General features: G+C 38.6%; 1 protein-coding gene across 2 annotated transcripts in view; it reads right to left on the reverse strand.

Annotated features, from left to right (window-relative positions):
* epha4l (eph receptor A4, like) overlaps nt 1-17,249 on the reverse strand; it is a 49,203-nt gene that overhangs the window by 10,977 nt on the left and 20,977 nt on the right. For both annotated transcript variants that reach the window (XR_008361330.1, XM_053507063.1), the window contains exons 4-11: nt 13,979-14,134; nt 11,466-11,801; nt 6,054-6,178; nt 5,074-5,233; nt 4,321-4,432; nt 4,158-4,207; nt 2,641-2,754; nt 2,120-2,305 (exon numbers count right to left, since the gene is read on the reverse strand). Coding sequence is in view for 1 of the 2 variants with exons in the window: in XM_053507063.1 (XP_053363038.1) it covers nt 2,120-2,305; nt 2,641-2,754; nt 4,158-4,207; nt 4,321-4,432; nt 5,074-5,233; nt 6,054-6,178; nt 11,466-11,801; nt 13,979-14,134 (1,239 nt within the window). In the remaining variant the exon portion in view is untranslated. The remainder of the gene's footprint in view (nt 1-2,119; nt 2,306-2,640; nt 2,755-4,157; nt 4,208-4,320; nt 4,433-5,073; nt 5,234-6,053; nt 6,179-11,465; nt 11,802-13,978; nt 14,135-17,249) is intronic.

The following is a 17,249-nucleotide window of genomic DNA, read 5'->3' on the forward strand; positions in this document are numbered from 1 at the left end:
AATTTGAAGAAATAAGTGGCGGCTCAGGTCTGTTTCATGGTACTGTACGTTTGGACTAGTGAAAATAAACTAATGTGACATTAAGCCATATTGTGTCTATGTTACTTAATTATAATTACTTCTTTTACAAAACTATTATATGAAGGGTTATCTTAGTTGCAATTGTGTGAAGAGTATTTTTGTGAATAGTTCACAAACCTCAGTCTTGAGAATCTCCCTTAAACTAAGAACTGTCTGTCGGTGCTGCAGCTGTCTACAGGTACTTTTTGAAGTTTAAACCTACAGCTTTAATAACAAATGATCCATTGTTTTTTTTTCCAGTCGATAAGTTAGCTGACAAAATTATTATCTTGTATGCTTTTCTATAGCTGCCTTAATACAGAAATGTGAAAAAAACAAAAGGTTAAATTATGTACCATGAGCAGAAGCATACGTTTTTTTCACAGGCTGAAAGATCGGACACATGACAAAACTCCAGCATGACGACGCTTACTGGAAAAGCATCGTTTCTGCTACACAAATGTACAAACAAGGGATGAGAAAATATATTATACCATAGTCAGTTCTAAACGTGTTAATGAGTTCACGCAGCGGCTAAGAGGCTCAGCGTGAGATAGACATCGAGGTGTGGGGTGTTAAGTGGTAGATATTAGGTAACAGACTGACCTCAAACCCTAAACACATTAAGAGCCCCTGTTACACACACACATAGACGCAGGGCTGAAAGATATAGAGACACACATATGGAGTGACACTCAATGCTCCAAGCCACCCCACCCCCAATACATTAAGAGTCACTCCACTTGTTGCGCTCTCTCTTTCTCTCTCACTCACACACACACACACACACACACACACACACACACACACACACACACACAGAAACACACTCTCTCACACACATGCGGTGTTGGAGGCTATAGGGAAAAGCTATAGGGTGACAGTCAAACACATTTAGATGTGACACTTTGATTAATGGCTCTGAAATGCTACCGGATCTTTTGGGCTTTTTACAACACCTACAGCATCTGTCACTAACATGCGCTCTGTGTGTGTGTGTGTGTGTGTGTGTATACAGAATGTGTGCGCAATTATGCGTCGACATGTGTGTCTATGTCTGATCTGGAGAGAAAGTAAGAGTAAAGATTTTGTACACACACAAACACACACTAGATTCATTCATTTAGAATTATTAATATAATAAAACTATCTACTCATTTACTGACTTTGTGTTACTTGAGAAGAACTTGAGAAAAAAGGTGTTAGCTTACTAGGCTTTACATTATACTACATGTCTTTAAAATTATGCTTCATTCTTAAAATGTAACTTTTTATGTAAAATATTTTATAAAAATAATGTTAAATATTTTTTCACATTCAATTATTTAATAATTATTAAAAGAAACGTGTGCCCTTTCGGTGACTGAATCACAAACTCAGAAATCACTGAATTCTGCACATGTACAGCACCAGACAAAAGTTTGGACACACCTTCTAATTCAGTGGTCGTTCCTAATTAAAAAATCTGGAAAATATTATATTTGAAATTAAAAATATGCAATATTCTTTTTGAACAGTTGTTATTATAATGTATTCTGCTTCTGCTCTGTAAAGCCTTTACAACGGCTCTAATCTAAGGTGCTGTTTGTTAATTGGTGATTTTTGTCTTTAAATAACAATTGTTTATTGTGTACTTTACTACGTAATTCCATGCGTGTTATTCAATAATTTTAAAATCTCTAGTATTGTTCGAGAATGTAGAAAATAAATCACTTAAACAATGAAAATTGAATTAGAAGCTGTGTCTATACTTTTGAATGGAACTGTAGTGTAAAATAAAATTCTCACATCAAGTATAACATGTAGTGAGGATTCGGTATAGTATAAAAAATATGCAACCATTTGCTGTTTGACCTGTGTTTTTGTAGATGAAAAAGATTTTGGTAACGATATAATAATAGCAAATCTAACAGTAAGTACAGTATGTATCAAAATATTGTGTGGATAAATAGTAAAAAAATAAATGACAACAATGTAAAAAGAACGAGTTTTTCTTCTTTTAAATGTATGAAAGTATACTTATGTAATAGAATAAATGTAGAGGGAATTGGAGACTCACACAGGGTGACCACGCCCTCCAGATGGATAATATTGGGATGATCAAATTGGCCCATGATGCTCGCCTCGCTCAGGAAGTCCCGCCTCTGCTGCTCGGTAAACCCAGCCTTTAGAGTCTTAATTGCCACACACACCTCACGCTTCGTAGGGAACTTCAGACGACCACAGCAAACCTCACCGAATTCACCTACACCAACACAATTAGGCTGTCAGAATAACCTTTAATTTTAAAACTACTTAAATGTTAATACATTTATTATTCATTTGAAGGCTTAGTTTAGTGAATTAAATTCATCTGAATCATGAAATGTATGTATTTAAACTTAATGAATTGTTTGGAATATTTACTTAATACTGTACAGCCCTCTGCTTCTTTCTGTCTGGACTGGTACAGAATTACAACCTCACTAATCTTTGAGTGCAGTAAATCTCATTTACATTTCAGTAATTGAGTGCTCTAACACACTGACACAAACAGAAACTCTCGCTGAGTCACCATTAAAGCTGATGACCGGCTCTTACCGATGCCGATGACTTTCTCGATCTTGATGCAGGAGGCATCAATCTCCTTGGCGAACTCTCGGATGGCTTGGTTCGGGTCCTCGTAAGTAAACGGATCCACATACACCCTCACTCCTACACCAGGCACACATCCAATCACACGTTAATGCACATGCATTCAGTACACAGCAGGAATTAACACTTAGAGTGTTATATTAACACTTTACAATGTTTATATGGATCCAGTTAGAAAGTGTTAAATCAACACTAGGAATTTAATTATGTTAAGTACATTCATTTCCTTTCAGTAGGTCCTGTTTCATTTGCTTAAACACATGCTAAATCCTGCTATTCACTTATGCGATCTAGCTTCGTCTCATATTAGCTATCTGATTACTATGTGTGTCTGTGTGACCCCGCTGAGCTTTATGATCACACTGCCAGAACCCATATGTAGTCCTTTACTTTTAACTCAGTCCAGTAAAAACTGATGATATTCCAGTTCAGCAGTTCATAATAAAGGTTTTAAAAGTGTGTTGGATCTGTACCGGACTCGACTAAACATTCTCCTCATTTGGTATGAATGTAAACATTTAATTTACCTCTACAAATAGAGCTACAGGAAAAAAACTAAATCAGAGTCAAGCCTTAATCAACATAGTAATATAATAACAAACTACCCAGGATACATAAAATTACATGCAGTACCCCTGCATGAGGTTGAGGTGAGGTTGTTTTTAATATCACAAACATGTTAAATGTGGAATTGACACTTTGAATAAATATAAAGTCATGTAGATTTAGAGACAGGATAAACCCAGCACCTGGATATACACAGAACCAGATGAAAATAGAATCATCTTAATCACAGGACCTGAGCCACAGAATCAAATAAATCAGTGTCTAAATAATCGAACAAAACAAGGAAAACAGGAGAGAAAAAAAAAAAAAAGCCCCAGATAAACAGCAAACCAAATGAACCCCAGAACCAGACAAGTCATGGAACCTACGGAGCAGGATTAGGGATACCACTGGAAAATGTTACTTGAGTTGTTTAAGCTTTAATTTCGGAACTTTCATTTCAGAATTCTGGGGATAAAAGAAAAGTCAGAATTCTAAGATTATTCTAAGATTATTCTAAGATAATTCTAAGAACAATGACAAACTCAAATAAATTGTTTATTGTGGCCTTAATTCTTTTTCCTACAGAACCATATACATCCATAACCTAAAAAACTATAAACCAGATGAACTCAGGCTGTCTAAAACAAGAATCAGACAAAGTAAAAAAAAAGAATCCTTTCCATACTGTATATAGAAAAGACAAATAAATAAAAGCCAGAAAGTCAAGAAGCTAGTAAAACCTTAAGGAATATAAAATCTGGAACCAGATAAAGCTTGGAATCAAGTCTCAAACAAGACAAACCAATGAACCAGATGAATTCTATTGCCAGATATATTAAATCTATAAAAGCATAAAAATAAAGCTTTTGCCTGTCCTTGGGTAGCTTAAATGATTTGTATGCAGTGATTTCTACCTGGTTGGTGTTTCTCTTCATCTTGCTTGGCTTTGCTGTATTTGGCCCTTCTGAAAAGAAACAGCTAATTTAACGGTTGTTGCACACAACACACACACAATACACATGATACACACAAAGGACACAGAGACAGAGGACACACAGTAGGATTATAGCCACACACCTCTTTCTGATGAGGAAGGCACAGGCAAGGATGAGGAGCAGAACAACGCTGCTACAAGCACACACCAGAAGGATGGTGGGGTTCATGCCTTCTCCCACCACAGGAGACGGAACTGACAGAGAGACAGAGACGTTCTCATTTCATCACCTGTCCTTCAACTATTATTTAAATATTTATGCTAGTATATTAGTGCACATTACATAGCGTTAATGCATTTACAAGTGACTGTTTAAACTTAATATAATAATAATATTTATTATTATTATTACACTAAATATCTATAGATAAAATATTGGTACAGAAATAAAGAGAAAGATGAGGAAGAAGAAAGGAACAAAGATACAGTGAAAGTTGAAATATTGACAGAAATAACAGAAATATTTCTAAAAATCCTGAACAATAATACTAATAACAAGAAGTAGTTTAAAATATAATTATATAATAATATTTAACAATTTCAGTGTTGATAATTATTATATTACAGTCATTTAGAGTAATTGTAATTATATTAGTTATGTTATTTATATGTATTCTGTTGCTTTAGTATTCCCAAAAAATACATAGCTAGTTAATTAACTTATAGTTAGATTTTCAGTTTCATTACCACAATTATAGAGATGTCTGATTGGTAATTGGATTATGAATCATTAATCATATTGACTTTTACAGGACGAAGTACCATTATTTAAGCCGTTTTTTAAAGGTTAATAATAAAATATCAAACAGTGATTTTCATCTGTTCTTAACAATAACCTGAGTTAGTCATGACATCCAGTGGCGCGCTAAAATCTCCGTAACCGGCTGCAGTGCGGGCGCGCACATGAAACACATAGGAGGTCAATGGTGTCAGGTCCTTTATGTTAACGTTTCGAGACGTGGTCTTTACAATACGATAACTTCTCTCATTCTGCTCCTGAGAGAGGGAGAGAGAGAGAGAGACAAGGGGGAGACACAAACCAAGGGTAAAGGAAGGAAAAAGGAAGGTTATGAGTTCACAAATAAGGAAGTCTGATAGCTACTTCCAGGCTTGTCAACACTCATTTCCTGTTTAACCCAAATATGTGTCCTCAGGAGACAAGCAGTGTTTTGCAATACACACTATATTTAACTCGAATTGTCCTTGTATGCATTTGCTATTCTTAATGTCTTTTTGATGCTTCACAAACATTAAGGCATAAGAAGTGACTCAGCAAGTTTTCAGGGTGCTTATATAACAGTTACTAGAGACTGCATAAAAAAATTGTTAAGAATCAGGCCTTTTTTAATTATTTGCTTTGCATTCAGTAAAAGCAATGCTTAAGAAAATAGAATCACAACAAGTCTTCTTGATTAGCAAAGTTATCTAGTTAGCAATAACCTCCTCGGGTAACATTAGCTATCCTGATAACTAGAGGTTATTATATTACAGCTAAATTCAACAATTTTGATTCTATCTAAAGAGCCTCTTATGGTTAATTTTGCTAAAAATAAATTGCTAACTAGCACTAAATCTAGGCAAATACACACCATGCCTCAAACCCTTATGAGTGTTCTCTGTGTTCGTCCTTTGTAAATTACCTAAATTAGGCAGTTAATATTTAGCACCTGAGAAAACTTTACCTAGACAGCTTAATTATTGACACAGAAGGTGTTTTAAGAGCAAACTGAACCAGCTAGCAGCTAAACGCTAAGCTAAAGGTTTTAGATTCTGATTACTATGAAGCAGTGTCTACATCTCCCATTAGTCCTCTAACCTTTTCGTAGTATTTGACCTCATACTCCAGTATGACTCCATTGGGTTTCTCAGGCTCCTGCCAGAAGAGTGTAAGAGTGTCGCGGGTGACGTCCTTACTCTGCACGGACATCACTGTTGACGGAGCTGCATGGAGAGACAGAAAGGCAGGAAGATGTTACTGCTTTCTGTCTAAACACAGACAGAAAAGAGAGGTTCTTACATCTCCATCTGCTTAACTGTGAATTTAAATGCTAAACCCACTTTTGTCATTCTGCTAAACCCTGTTTTGTTTAGGGTGAGAAAGTCAAACATTAGACTTAGTGAGAACAGTCTCAGCTTTAGACTGCAAGACGACACAGAGGGCAGGGATCCATGTACACAAACACACAGCAAATACAAGTGAGTAGCAAAAACATTACCCCGGTCTGTCAAGTACATACTCATGAAGGCCAATAGTTACAGGTATAACTATTTATATTTATGATCGGTATAATCTGGCACAGGTTTTTTTTGCGGGATGCCTTTTCTGTCGCAACCCTCCCATTTCCTAACTGGAATTGGTACCAGCGATGCATGCAGTGGCTTGGTTGAAATGGGGCATAGGGTAAGGGTCTTGCCAAAACTGGTGAGCCAACAGTGGCAACCTGGCAGTAGTAGGGCTTGAACCCCGAGCCCAGATCAGCAACGCAGACCCTCAAGTCACCACTGAGTCACCACTGTGCGCCCCCCAAATAATAATGATAATAATAATAATAATAATAATATTTTTGTGTTTGTTAATGTAATGTGTTAGTTATTCCTTAAAACATATTATGTATGTTTTCTGCAAATACTGTATGTGTATGAATAATCCAAAGTGGAAGAGTGGAATAATAATCATATTCTATATACAGTTAATAAGAAAATGCAAAAGTGGTACACAAATATTACAACCTGTCTGTGCTGTAAGTGTTCATAGAGTGATATTAGCTGTAGTTGTGTCATGAAGATCTTTGTTAGAATACACAGACCTCTGGATCCTACGAGACCTACAATATATACTTTTAAGGTTCTGTCAGCTATTTGTTTTTCTACAGTATGTGTTCACACAGGTGCTTCAGGTGGCACGGCTACTATTCAATCGCTCATGTGGACCCAAGTGTTTCAATCCCATACCACGTTCACATGTTTCTCTGGGCCTCAGGATCTGTGTGTGTGAGACTGTGTGCGGTTAAAACAGCTCTTTCTTTTCAGTTTTAAGTGTTGTGTTTATTGAAACACTCGGCCCCTCTCTCCCAGTAGTGACAGCAGTGTGGCGGTTATTTTTCAGCTAAGCACATCCATCTTCCTCTGTCGAGGCCGACAGACTAAACACGACTTTGGCGTCTCCCCACAGGGACTCAGATGAGCCCCAAACCCAGGGGTCAACGCCCTCCTCAACCCCCAGTGCACACACTGCTGTAATACACATCCATCATTCAGCCTGCTCTCACAGATATGTCTCTGTAATCGAGTTGTGTGTGTGTGAGGGAGACTGAGATAATATGAAAGTTAAGATGAGTGATTCTGGGTTTGGTCGAGTAACCTGTGAAAGAGACCTTAACAACAAACACACCAGACATTTGCTGGACAATAGGCCCCAAAGTATGGCGGAGACATATTCATTTAATTTGTTCTATAAGCAGTATTGATACTTTCAAGCTTTTCTTTTCAAGATAATACTTAACATCTATTTGTCTATTAAGTTCAGTTTAATCTTTAGTTATGACGACTGTAATGAGTTGTTCCTCTCCGACATCATAGATACCACCTTATATTATTTGATCAGTATAATCTGGCACAGGTTTTTTTCGCTGTATGCGCTTTCTGTCACAACACTCCCATTTTCTAACTGGGCTTGGTACCAGCGATGCATGCGGTGGCTTGGTTGAAATGGGAAAAAAGAAACAAATGCTCACATGACATGTTTCCATGCGATATAACCTTTTAGCCAGTTTTATACCATTACTTCGAGAGGTTCCTCACTGAAGTTGATCACAAGGGGAGAGCTTTCCTGCACCCCACCATTCCTCACGTCACTAACGAGCAATAAGTGCAGAGGTGAGCTAACAATTTGGATGCTCCGGTTTCAGAAAGTGACTAAAGGCACTCTGGTTTCCTCTTTAGATGAAAGCATGCATCAGACTAAAATCAAATCAGGTTTCAATGCTGTAAACTGCTTCAGCCAGGATTACTGACACTCGCCCGTTTCAAGAAGCTTACTATCGATTAGTTGTAACTGTGGTCTAGCAGTTCCAGTCTGATGTTAGTTTCAGCCCACTGGTTTTAATGGATTATGTTGATAGATTTAATTATCACATGGCATTCACCAAAGCACTGGCTCGAAATAAATAGTTAAATACATTAAAAATACATCTAGAAATAGACAGCTTGGTGAATTCTGCTATCTGAGATTACTTAAAGTTCTCATGGGTTACCCCAAAAACATGCTTGTAGAAAGCTTGCCTACTCTGCCTTATTTACTCCTAATTATAAACAGTGATTATATGTGTGCATAATGACCAGAGAAAGACTACGGTCTGGTCCACAGTTACTAAAGGACAGAATACAGCTTTATTTTATAGTGGCACCCACAGCAGTTTTAACCCTAACACCTTATACTTTTATTAAACAATAAAAGACACTTAATTAGAAGTTTTTTTTTCCCCTGATATTTCTGTCTTCCTCCTCAATTGGTCTCTCTAGAATTTGGTTGAAATGGGGAAATGGGGAGTTGCTGTTGAATCTGCACTGACGTGAGGTTCAAAAGGGTGCATAAAGGGAAGAGAGCAAACTTTGAAACTCAAAATGAGAAACAGGACAGGCTACAGCCTCATGGACCTCATGGGCATGGGCAAACAAGAACCATAAGACCACAACTATGCCTTTTGGGGCAGCGCATATGCTAACAACATGTGTTCAATGTTAGTTTATCATACGGAGTGTCAGACTACAATAACTACCGAGGGAGCATGTGTACTGTAAATACACAGAGCAGCGGGTGTAGCAAAAATGAGTCTAATGCAATCTTTAAATGTTGACATTTCTTTACCGTAAAAGCGAAACTGTAAAAAAAAATCCAAAAGACACAGCATATGCATATGCAAACACACACAGTGTACACTCCCACCTGTTGAGAAAAATCAAGCTGTGTAAATAAAATTGAGCGTGTGTAGGCTGGATGTCTCACACAGCTGCCACATATTTTCTTTCCAATCTCCAGAGATGGCAGGCAGGAGAGTGTACAAAGCATATGCAGAACAGGAGTCATGAATATTCAAATCTCGTTCATGAATAAGCAGGAGAGCAGCCCACCCACTTGCCGACTCCCACTACACGACTTGTCTCTTTTGTTCGTTCTTTGAACCTCATCCATGGAGCATGCCAGTCTTTTAATATTCTCTTTCTCCTTCATGCATGTGATTGAAGCGGCGAATAAGACACACACTTACACACACTCATGCTTACAAATGCATGCCTTGAAAGATCCTTTTGGGACATTTAGCTACTCGAGCTGAAGCTTAATGAAGCTGATACGAAAAAAAAAAAAAAAAAAACTTCAAGCCTAACACCTTATACTCTAAACCATCACTGTTAGGCCCGAGGGTGATTTATGAGCGTCGATTGTCACAGAAAGTTCCGGATTTCCGTCTCGCACCCCGCACCGGCAACCCAACACGGCATCAAGAGTGCAGCCTGACACACACTCAAACACACAATGTAGTGCACTTACAATAACACAAAAGGCTAAAGTAAATCTAAAATGAAGGAAATCTGGAACAAGATGTGAGATACTGAGCTTGCAAGTGTGCACGCGCGCGTGTGTGTGTAAGTGGGTATGTGTGTGTGCGCTATTGTATGTGTGTTTTAATAGGGCAAACACTATTCAAAAGCTCTCTACAGGTGAAACTAATCTTCTTTTAAGATGAATGAAAGAAAAAACAACTCACCTGAACCTGAGTCCAGTACTTATGTTATGATTTATCGAGTACTAATATATTTTACCAAATAATTTTTAATAAATGAGGTTACTAATTTTTTTATCCATCTGTTTAGATTTACATACATGCAACTTTTGTAGAACCTCTTTAAAAGAGTTACCGTCTCTTATCACTTTCATTTTAAGAGATATAAATCAAGACAGTGCAAAGCCTTCTGTCCTGAAGATCTCCTTCCATAAATAATAAATAATAAATAAACCTCACCTTAGAGAAAGCTCCACCAGATCATTTGTAGTCATTTATAAATGATTGTACATTTTCTTTCTTAAAGAACAATATATCTTGATAGTCTAAGATTACATGGAGAGTCTGCCAGTGCCTTCAGAAACGTGGTTTCAGACAAGAATTTACAGAGTCAAACGCTTGCCAGGACTAAATATTTATTTGATCAGCTTTAGTATTGATTCTCAGTGAACAATGCGGTGGCCAGTTCATGTGTGAAAATAATTCCTCATGCTTCCAAAACCACTTTTCTGCCCGTGCCATCCGGGAAGAATAAATCCCTTCATGTGGATAACCTGGTAATTCAGTACAAAGAGGTCATCAGCTGATTTCAGTTTATTGCCACATAACGTTGCTGAGCCTCGACCTGACCAACTAAAGCAACCCCCAGATTATAAAACTACCTCCAGATGTTTGTACGGTGTCCACTACGCATGATAGGTGCATCTTTTTATGCGCTTCCCTTCCTACCCTGATCCGCCCCTGGATCTGGAATCGGGTAAGTCTGAACTCATCAGACCCACGTCCTTTTTCCATTGCTCCAAAGTCCAGTCTTTAGGCATCTTAGCAGATTTGAGTCTGAGTCTCTGACTCAGAAAGAAATGGTTTTCCTTTGGCCATACAGCTGTTTAATCCAGATCCTGTGAGTTCCCATCATAATGAGCATGTGCAAATGCTCTTACTCTTACTATTAAAAATAGCTGCGACTTCTGTCGGAGTGTTAAAGTGATATCTGATCATAGTAGTTCATGATTTTCTTTTCTGAACACATTTTTTCTGTTTACTACTTGATGATTCTGCATTTTCCTTCCAGGTTTGAATAATGTGTTGGACAGCTTTGAACCCAATTCCAGTATTTTTACAGTTTTATTTGCTTGATGAATCAACTGACTTTCATTTTACGCAGTATACAGTACAGTATGAATCCCACTCCCACACTTTTTTAATCTTCCGGCATTATCGTCTGATTAAATGATGGGTGCTATTTTCTGAAATATAAACAGATATAAGTAGTCTAATTTAAAACACAGCAAACCCTGACCAGGACAAAGCAGTCACAGAAGATGGAAAAATAGCCTCGCATTTTGGTTTTGGGACTCTTTTTCTAAAACTTGTGAGCACACACATAATTACGCACAGAGACATACACACACACACACACACACACACAATCCCACGTTGTGTCTCACCAGCCTGGTTGGTTGTAAGCGTGATGGAGGCCGCCTGCTCGGGTTTCGGGTTGTGTTTGGACACTCCGTTCACAGCCCAGATGTGGAAGGTGTAGTTTGTGTGAGCCTGCAGTTGGTGCACTGACAACCGAGTGCCGTTGAGATTAAGTCTCTGGGGAGAGTAGCGCACGCCGTCACCGCATGGCATGCACCGTGTCGACGTCCACACACACCGTTCACACACCACGCTATAGGTGAGGTCGCGGCGGCCACCAGTGGACAGTGGAGAGCTCCACTCCAACAAAACCGACGTCTCGTTTACACTGGAGATCAGATGCTGAGGAGCCGAGGGAGGACCTGAGAGACAGGAGATCGGGTTAAAGTGTGTGTGTGTGTGTGTGTGTGTGTAAGAGAGAGAAAAAGAGAGAGAGGAAGAAAGGGTCATACAATAAAGTCATATCTTTTAAACAGGTAAGCAGTTATATATAAACTAACTACACACACACAGTGTCCTTGTTTCTATATAAGTCAAGGTCTTCATGTAAAAATCTTGACACTACTTTACATGACTGTATGATCCAATCTGACCGTTTAATAAAGATCTAAATAACCTGGAAATACAGCACACACACACACACACACACACACACACACACACACACACACACACACATTCCACTGGTGCAACAGACTTCATTTTTTTTTTTCATTTTTTTATGCAACAGTGAGGTTGAGACCTACTGGGTTTACAACAGAGCAATTTAATAAGGAGAAATTCCATACAGTTATTGGAACACACACACACACACACACACACACACACACACACACACACACACACACACACACCTGTCTTGGGCTGCATTCCACACAGTGAATTAACACCCTCCCACTGAGCTGCAGCCATTTGCACCAGTTGAACCTAAGTTCCCTAAGTCAGGGTATAAATTCTATAGTAGCCCATACACTGACCCTATGACTTACTAGAGCATTACAAGTTATAAGAAACACTGAATCCAGCATTCACTCACTGACTCACTTATTCACCATCTCACTCAAAAACGTTCCTACTGACCCACTGACTCAATCCTACACTCCCTGATTTATTCAGAAACTTACTTAATGTCTCACTGACTCAACCCTTCATTTACTGACTCACTCAGAAACTCATTTACTGACTCAACCCCCCCCCCAATCATTCACACAGCGACTTACAGTTTTCAGAAACTTACTTACTGAGTCACCAATTTAATCCCTCACTCACTGCCTTATTCAGAAACTCACTCACTGACACAATCCCTCATTAACTGACTTATCAGAAACTCATTTACTAACTTACTGACACACTCAATGACTTATTCAGAAACTCACTTACTGTACTGACTCATTTAGAAACTCACTGACTCAATAAATCAATCCCTCACACACTGACTCACTCAGAGAACCATTTACTGATGCACTGACACAATCACTCACTAACTTCCTTATTCAAAAACTTGGTTACTGACTAAATTCTCACTTAGAAACTCACTTGACTTACTGACTCAATAACATGCTCGCAGACCAAATCAGAAACTCATTTACTAACTAACTGACATATTCAATGACTTATTCAGAAAGTCACTTACTGACTCAATCACTTACTTACTCACTGACTCATTCAGAAACTCATTTACTGACTCAATGACTTAATCACTTACTCACTGACTTATTCAGAAACTCACTTACTGACTCAATCACTCACTCACTCACTGACTCATTCAGAAACTCACTTACTAACTCACTGACATATTCAATGACTTATTCAGAAAGTCACTTACTGACTCAATCACTCACTCACTCACTGACTCATTCAGGAACTCATTTACTGACTCAATGACTTAATCACTTACTCACTGACTTATTCAGAAACTCACTTACTGACTCAATCACTCACTCACTCACTGACTCATTCAGAAACTCACTTACTAACTCACTGACATATTCAATGACTTATTCAGAAAGTCACTTACTGACTCAATCACTCACTCACTCACTGACTCATTCAGGAACTCATTTACTGACTCAATGACTTAATCACTTACTCACTGACTTATTCAGAAACTCACTTACTGTCTCACTGACTCAATCCTTCACTTACTGACTCACTTAGAAACTTATTATTGGTTCACTGACTGAACACTAATTACTGACTTCCTGGCTCGAGTAGTGGCTCACAGACTCACTTAAAAACTCATTGGCACCATCACTCGCAGTATCACTCAGGAACTCATTCTTGTCTCACTGACTCAATTACCCACTCCTTTACTAACTCACTGACTCGCTCACTGACTCACTGTCTCAAACATTGGCTCACAACCTCACTCAGAAACTGACTGAGTCACTGATTGAAATATTAATTAATATTCATAATGAAAACGAGCCAATTGTAACAGTCTTTGAAATCACACATCTACCTGTGTGCTCTGTTGCACTGTTTTTGTGTGTGTGTGTGTGATGTGTGCGAATGCGGGTGTGCGTTTTATATCACTCACGTGTGCAGGCCATGGCCGGGGAGTCAGTCTCTGCTCTGTAGTAGCCTTTATCACACTCACATGCGGTGGAGCCTTCCCTCATGGAGTAACTGTGTGGAGGACACTTAGTGCAGGATCCATCTGTAGCCAAAGACCGGTAATATCCCACCTTACAGACTGAAAGAGCGAAAGAAAGAGGTTTAAGAATACAAAGCAATACATATTACTTTTACAAGAGGTTTTTTTTGCATTAAAGAAGGCAGGTTCACACCACACACTCATCTTCTTTGCCTTTCAGTCATTTGGGGAGACTTTGCATTAGACGAATCAGGTGGAGGAGATAAGATGGAGGGGGAAGATGAGGTGGGGGTACTGTTACAGGTGATGCCTATGGAATCCTGGGAATTTTTCACATAACAGGGTCTTAAATCACACACACACACATGGTTTCACAAACGCTTACTCGACTGTGCAAATATTCAGGACAGAATTAAACATTTAACCTGCTTAATCACTTTAATGTCAGTGTAGGTCACTTACTTTGAGTGTGTTTGTGTGTAGAAGTGTGTGTGTGTGTTTGAGGTATGTAACAAATGCCAGATCCTCTTCTTTTTGTCTATTTAACATTGCTCTGCTTTATGTCTCCCTCCTCTCACATTCCTGCCATCACTGTCACACACACACACACACACACACACATGCTCAGAGTACTTTCGAAAGCTTATCAAATGTTCACTATAGTGGCCCTCCAGCAGACAAAGGCGTCCTGTCTGCTTTCTGTCCTCCTGCAGTGTGTCTTTAACTGGAGATGCTCTTATGCTGGAACCCAGTGCACTCCATCCACTCATCCGCTCTTTCACGCCTTTAATCTCCAACGCTAAAGCCTCTTTCCTTTATACACCCTTTTCCTCTGCTCTCTCTCCATCTCTGCTTTAAAAGGGACCGTACTGTGGATCATGGATGCACAAATATCCCCTACTACTACACTACTTCATTCCTGTTTTTGTCAAGAGCAGGATGTCCACGCAGGGTGCAATTCTAAGCTCCTGGGAGACAGTATATATATATATATTTTTTTTTTTTTTTTAAACTACTTTTAAGTAATATTATAACCAACTACAGTGCAATCATGGAACACGATTCCGTCCTCCTGGAGGTGTGGCTCCTGTGCATGTCTGTCCTTATTTAATCCCCACACAATACTCACTCGCAACAGTGTGTTTTATATAGTGTACATAAAAACTTTGGATTGAAACAGCTCTAGGAGAAATCCTAGACTGGGGGACAGGCGCAACATCAGGTTGAAAACAGAAACACATTCGGAGCGAAACTTTCCAAAATAAAACATCGCTGTGAGACATCTTGCTCTTTTATCCTCCATTCTTTATTTTATCCTTCTGTCACCAAGTGGTTTCTCTTTATTGAAAGACAGACATTCAGACGCTTATTTGTTGCATAGATCCTAGAGTGCGTTAATGTGAGCAAGACTCTGCTCTGCGGAGTTTAGACAAAAACACACAGATCAGTTTCCTCTCCTAAGGGTAAGGAAGATCTCTGGCATTTACCCTTAAATAACCTATAATCTCGCTCTCTCTCTACTTCTAGGGAAAAAAAACTATGATACTTGATTTCCAGCAATTCACATGAGATGTGATGATAATTGGATATTCAGTATACCGTGAATTTCGACACACACACACACACACACACTCCGTGATGTTCCCTTTGCACTCTCTGGATGCACTGTCTCATCTGCAATGTCTCTAAGTTTCCATTATTTACTTTAAATGGTCTCTTCATGGGAAATTTCTTCAGTGGCTGCATTTTTTTAAACGTCTCCACATTTTGTTTTGTATCAGAATATTCTGTTTACATACCTGTTGTGTCACTATACATGATGCTCAAATAGGAACAAATATTCTGAACACAATATAAAGAAAGTCGTCACTGATGTTTCTTAATTAGGAACCGGTTTAAAGCAGGCCAGTGCACATCCTTTCTAATGATATAAAAATATAGAAATCTGATCAAAGGTTCTCTGGAATAGATTTTTAAAAAATGGCAGATGAAAAGATTGCTTCCGGTGGGGTTGTATGAAAAGGCTTTGAACTCATGCTAGTACAAGGAAGCCTATTTCACACACCGAGTTTAAGTGAGACATCGAGCGGCTTCCTGTGCGTGACAGCTGTTCTACCAGGCTTTAGCATCTGATTAACGATTAGCCCAGGCTCAGGGGAAGTGAGTATGAGTGTGATTGATGAGGAACATGCGGCCAGCGAGTCCCATCTTTCTGATTGATGAGTCTCTCAGACCTCGCGTTAACCTTGACCTCCATCTACGGCAGAACCACTAACTATATCATGAAAGCTAGTTAAATATCAATGCTACGTGCATCGATTCAATTAACAATCTCCTCTTATATGTGTATACGTGCAAAAGTCTTTAATATAAATGTTGTTACGTGTTTATCATGTCTACATTTTTATGTACAAAACCATGAACTATTATCAAACATACCTTAAAATGTAGAAAGGCGCGAGTGTGACAAGGTTTCCAGATGAACTTATATTCTCCAGCACACTCAGTAAAACCTAATGGTAGTTTTATTTACAGTTTTTGGGCATAAGTTATGGGCACATACAAAAAAAAAAAAAAATGCCGTAAGCAAATATGCCTGATTTCATGCAAAACCCCGGAGCCTACATTAGGTTTTTTGTTTCCATCTGAAAACTGGTCTGTCATGTGTTACTTACTTTACAGGCATGCATGTATTTTTATTTCGTTCTACAAAAGAAACGATGTAAAACAATGCTGAAGGCATCCAAAATATGCAAAACTGTGAATCCTTTGAACCGTTAATATTCCTGTGTGTCTGCTACTGATGCTCCATGAAGCCTTCATAAAGGCTCTAAACATTGGTGCGGGTTAATTGTTAATTTCTGAGGCTGGTAACTCTAAATGAACTTCTCTTCTGCAGCAGAGGTGAGTTTTGGTCTTGCTTTCCTGGGATGGGCTTCATAAGAGCCAGTTTTATCATGGTACTTGATGGGTTTTGCTAATACACTTGACAAATCCTGTTCTTGCAAGAACTGCTCCACGACGAACAGCTGTCTCAAAAAAAAGAATTGACTTTTGTTGTTGCTTTCGTTACTTAATTATCATAAGATGTGTTACGTCTTAATTTTGAAATCTCCACTACTGTTGTAGAATAAATTACAAAAGGAAAGAACATTGAATTAGAAAATGTGTCCAAACTTTTGGCTATTACTAGAGAAAGAGAGAGCGAGAAAGA

The sequence above is a fragment of the Clarias gariepinus genome, chromosome 11, assembly GCF_024256425.1.
Source record: "Clarias gariepinus isolate MV-2021 ecotype Netherlands chromosome 11, CGAR_prim_01v2, whole genome shotgun sequence".
Taxonomy (NCBI): domain Eukaryota; kingdom Metazoa; phylum Chordata; class Actinopteri; order Siluriformes; family Clariidae; genus Clarias; species Clarias gariepinus.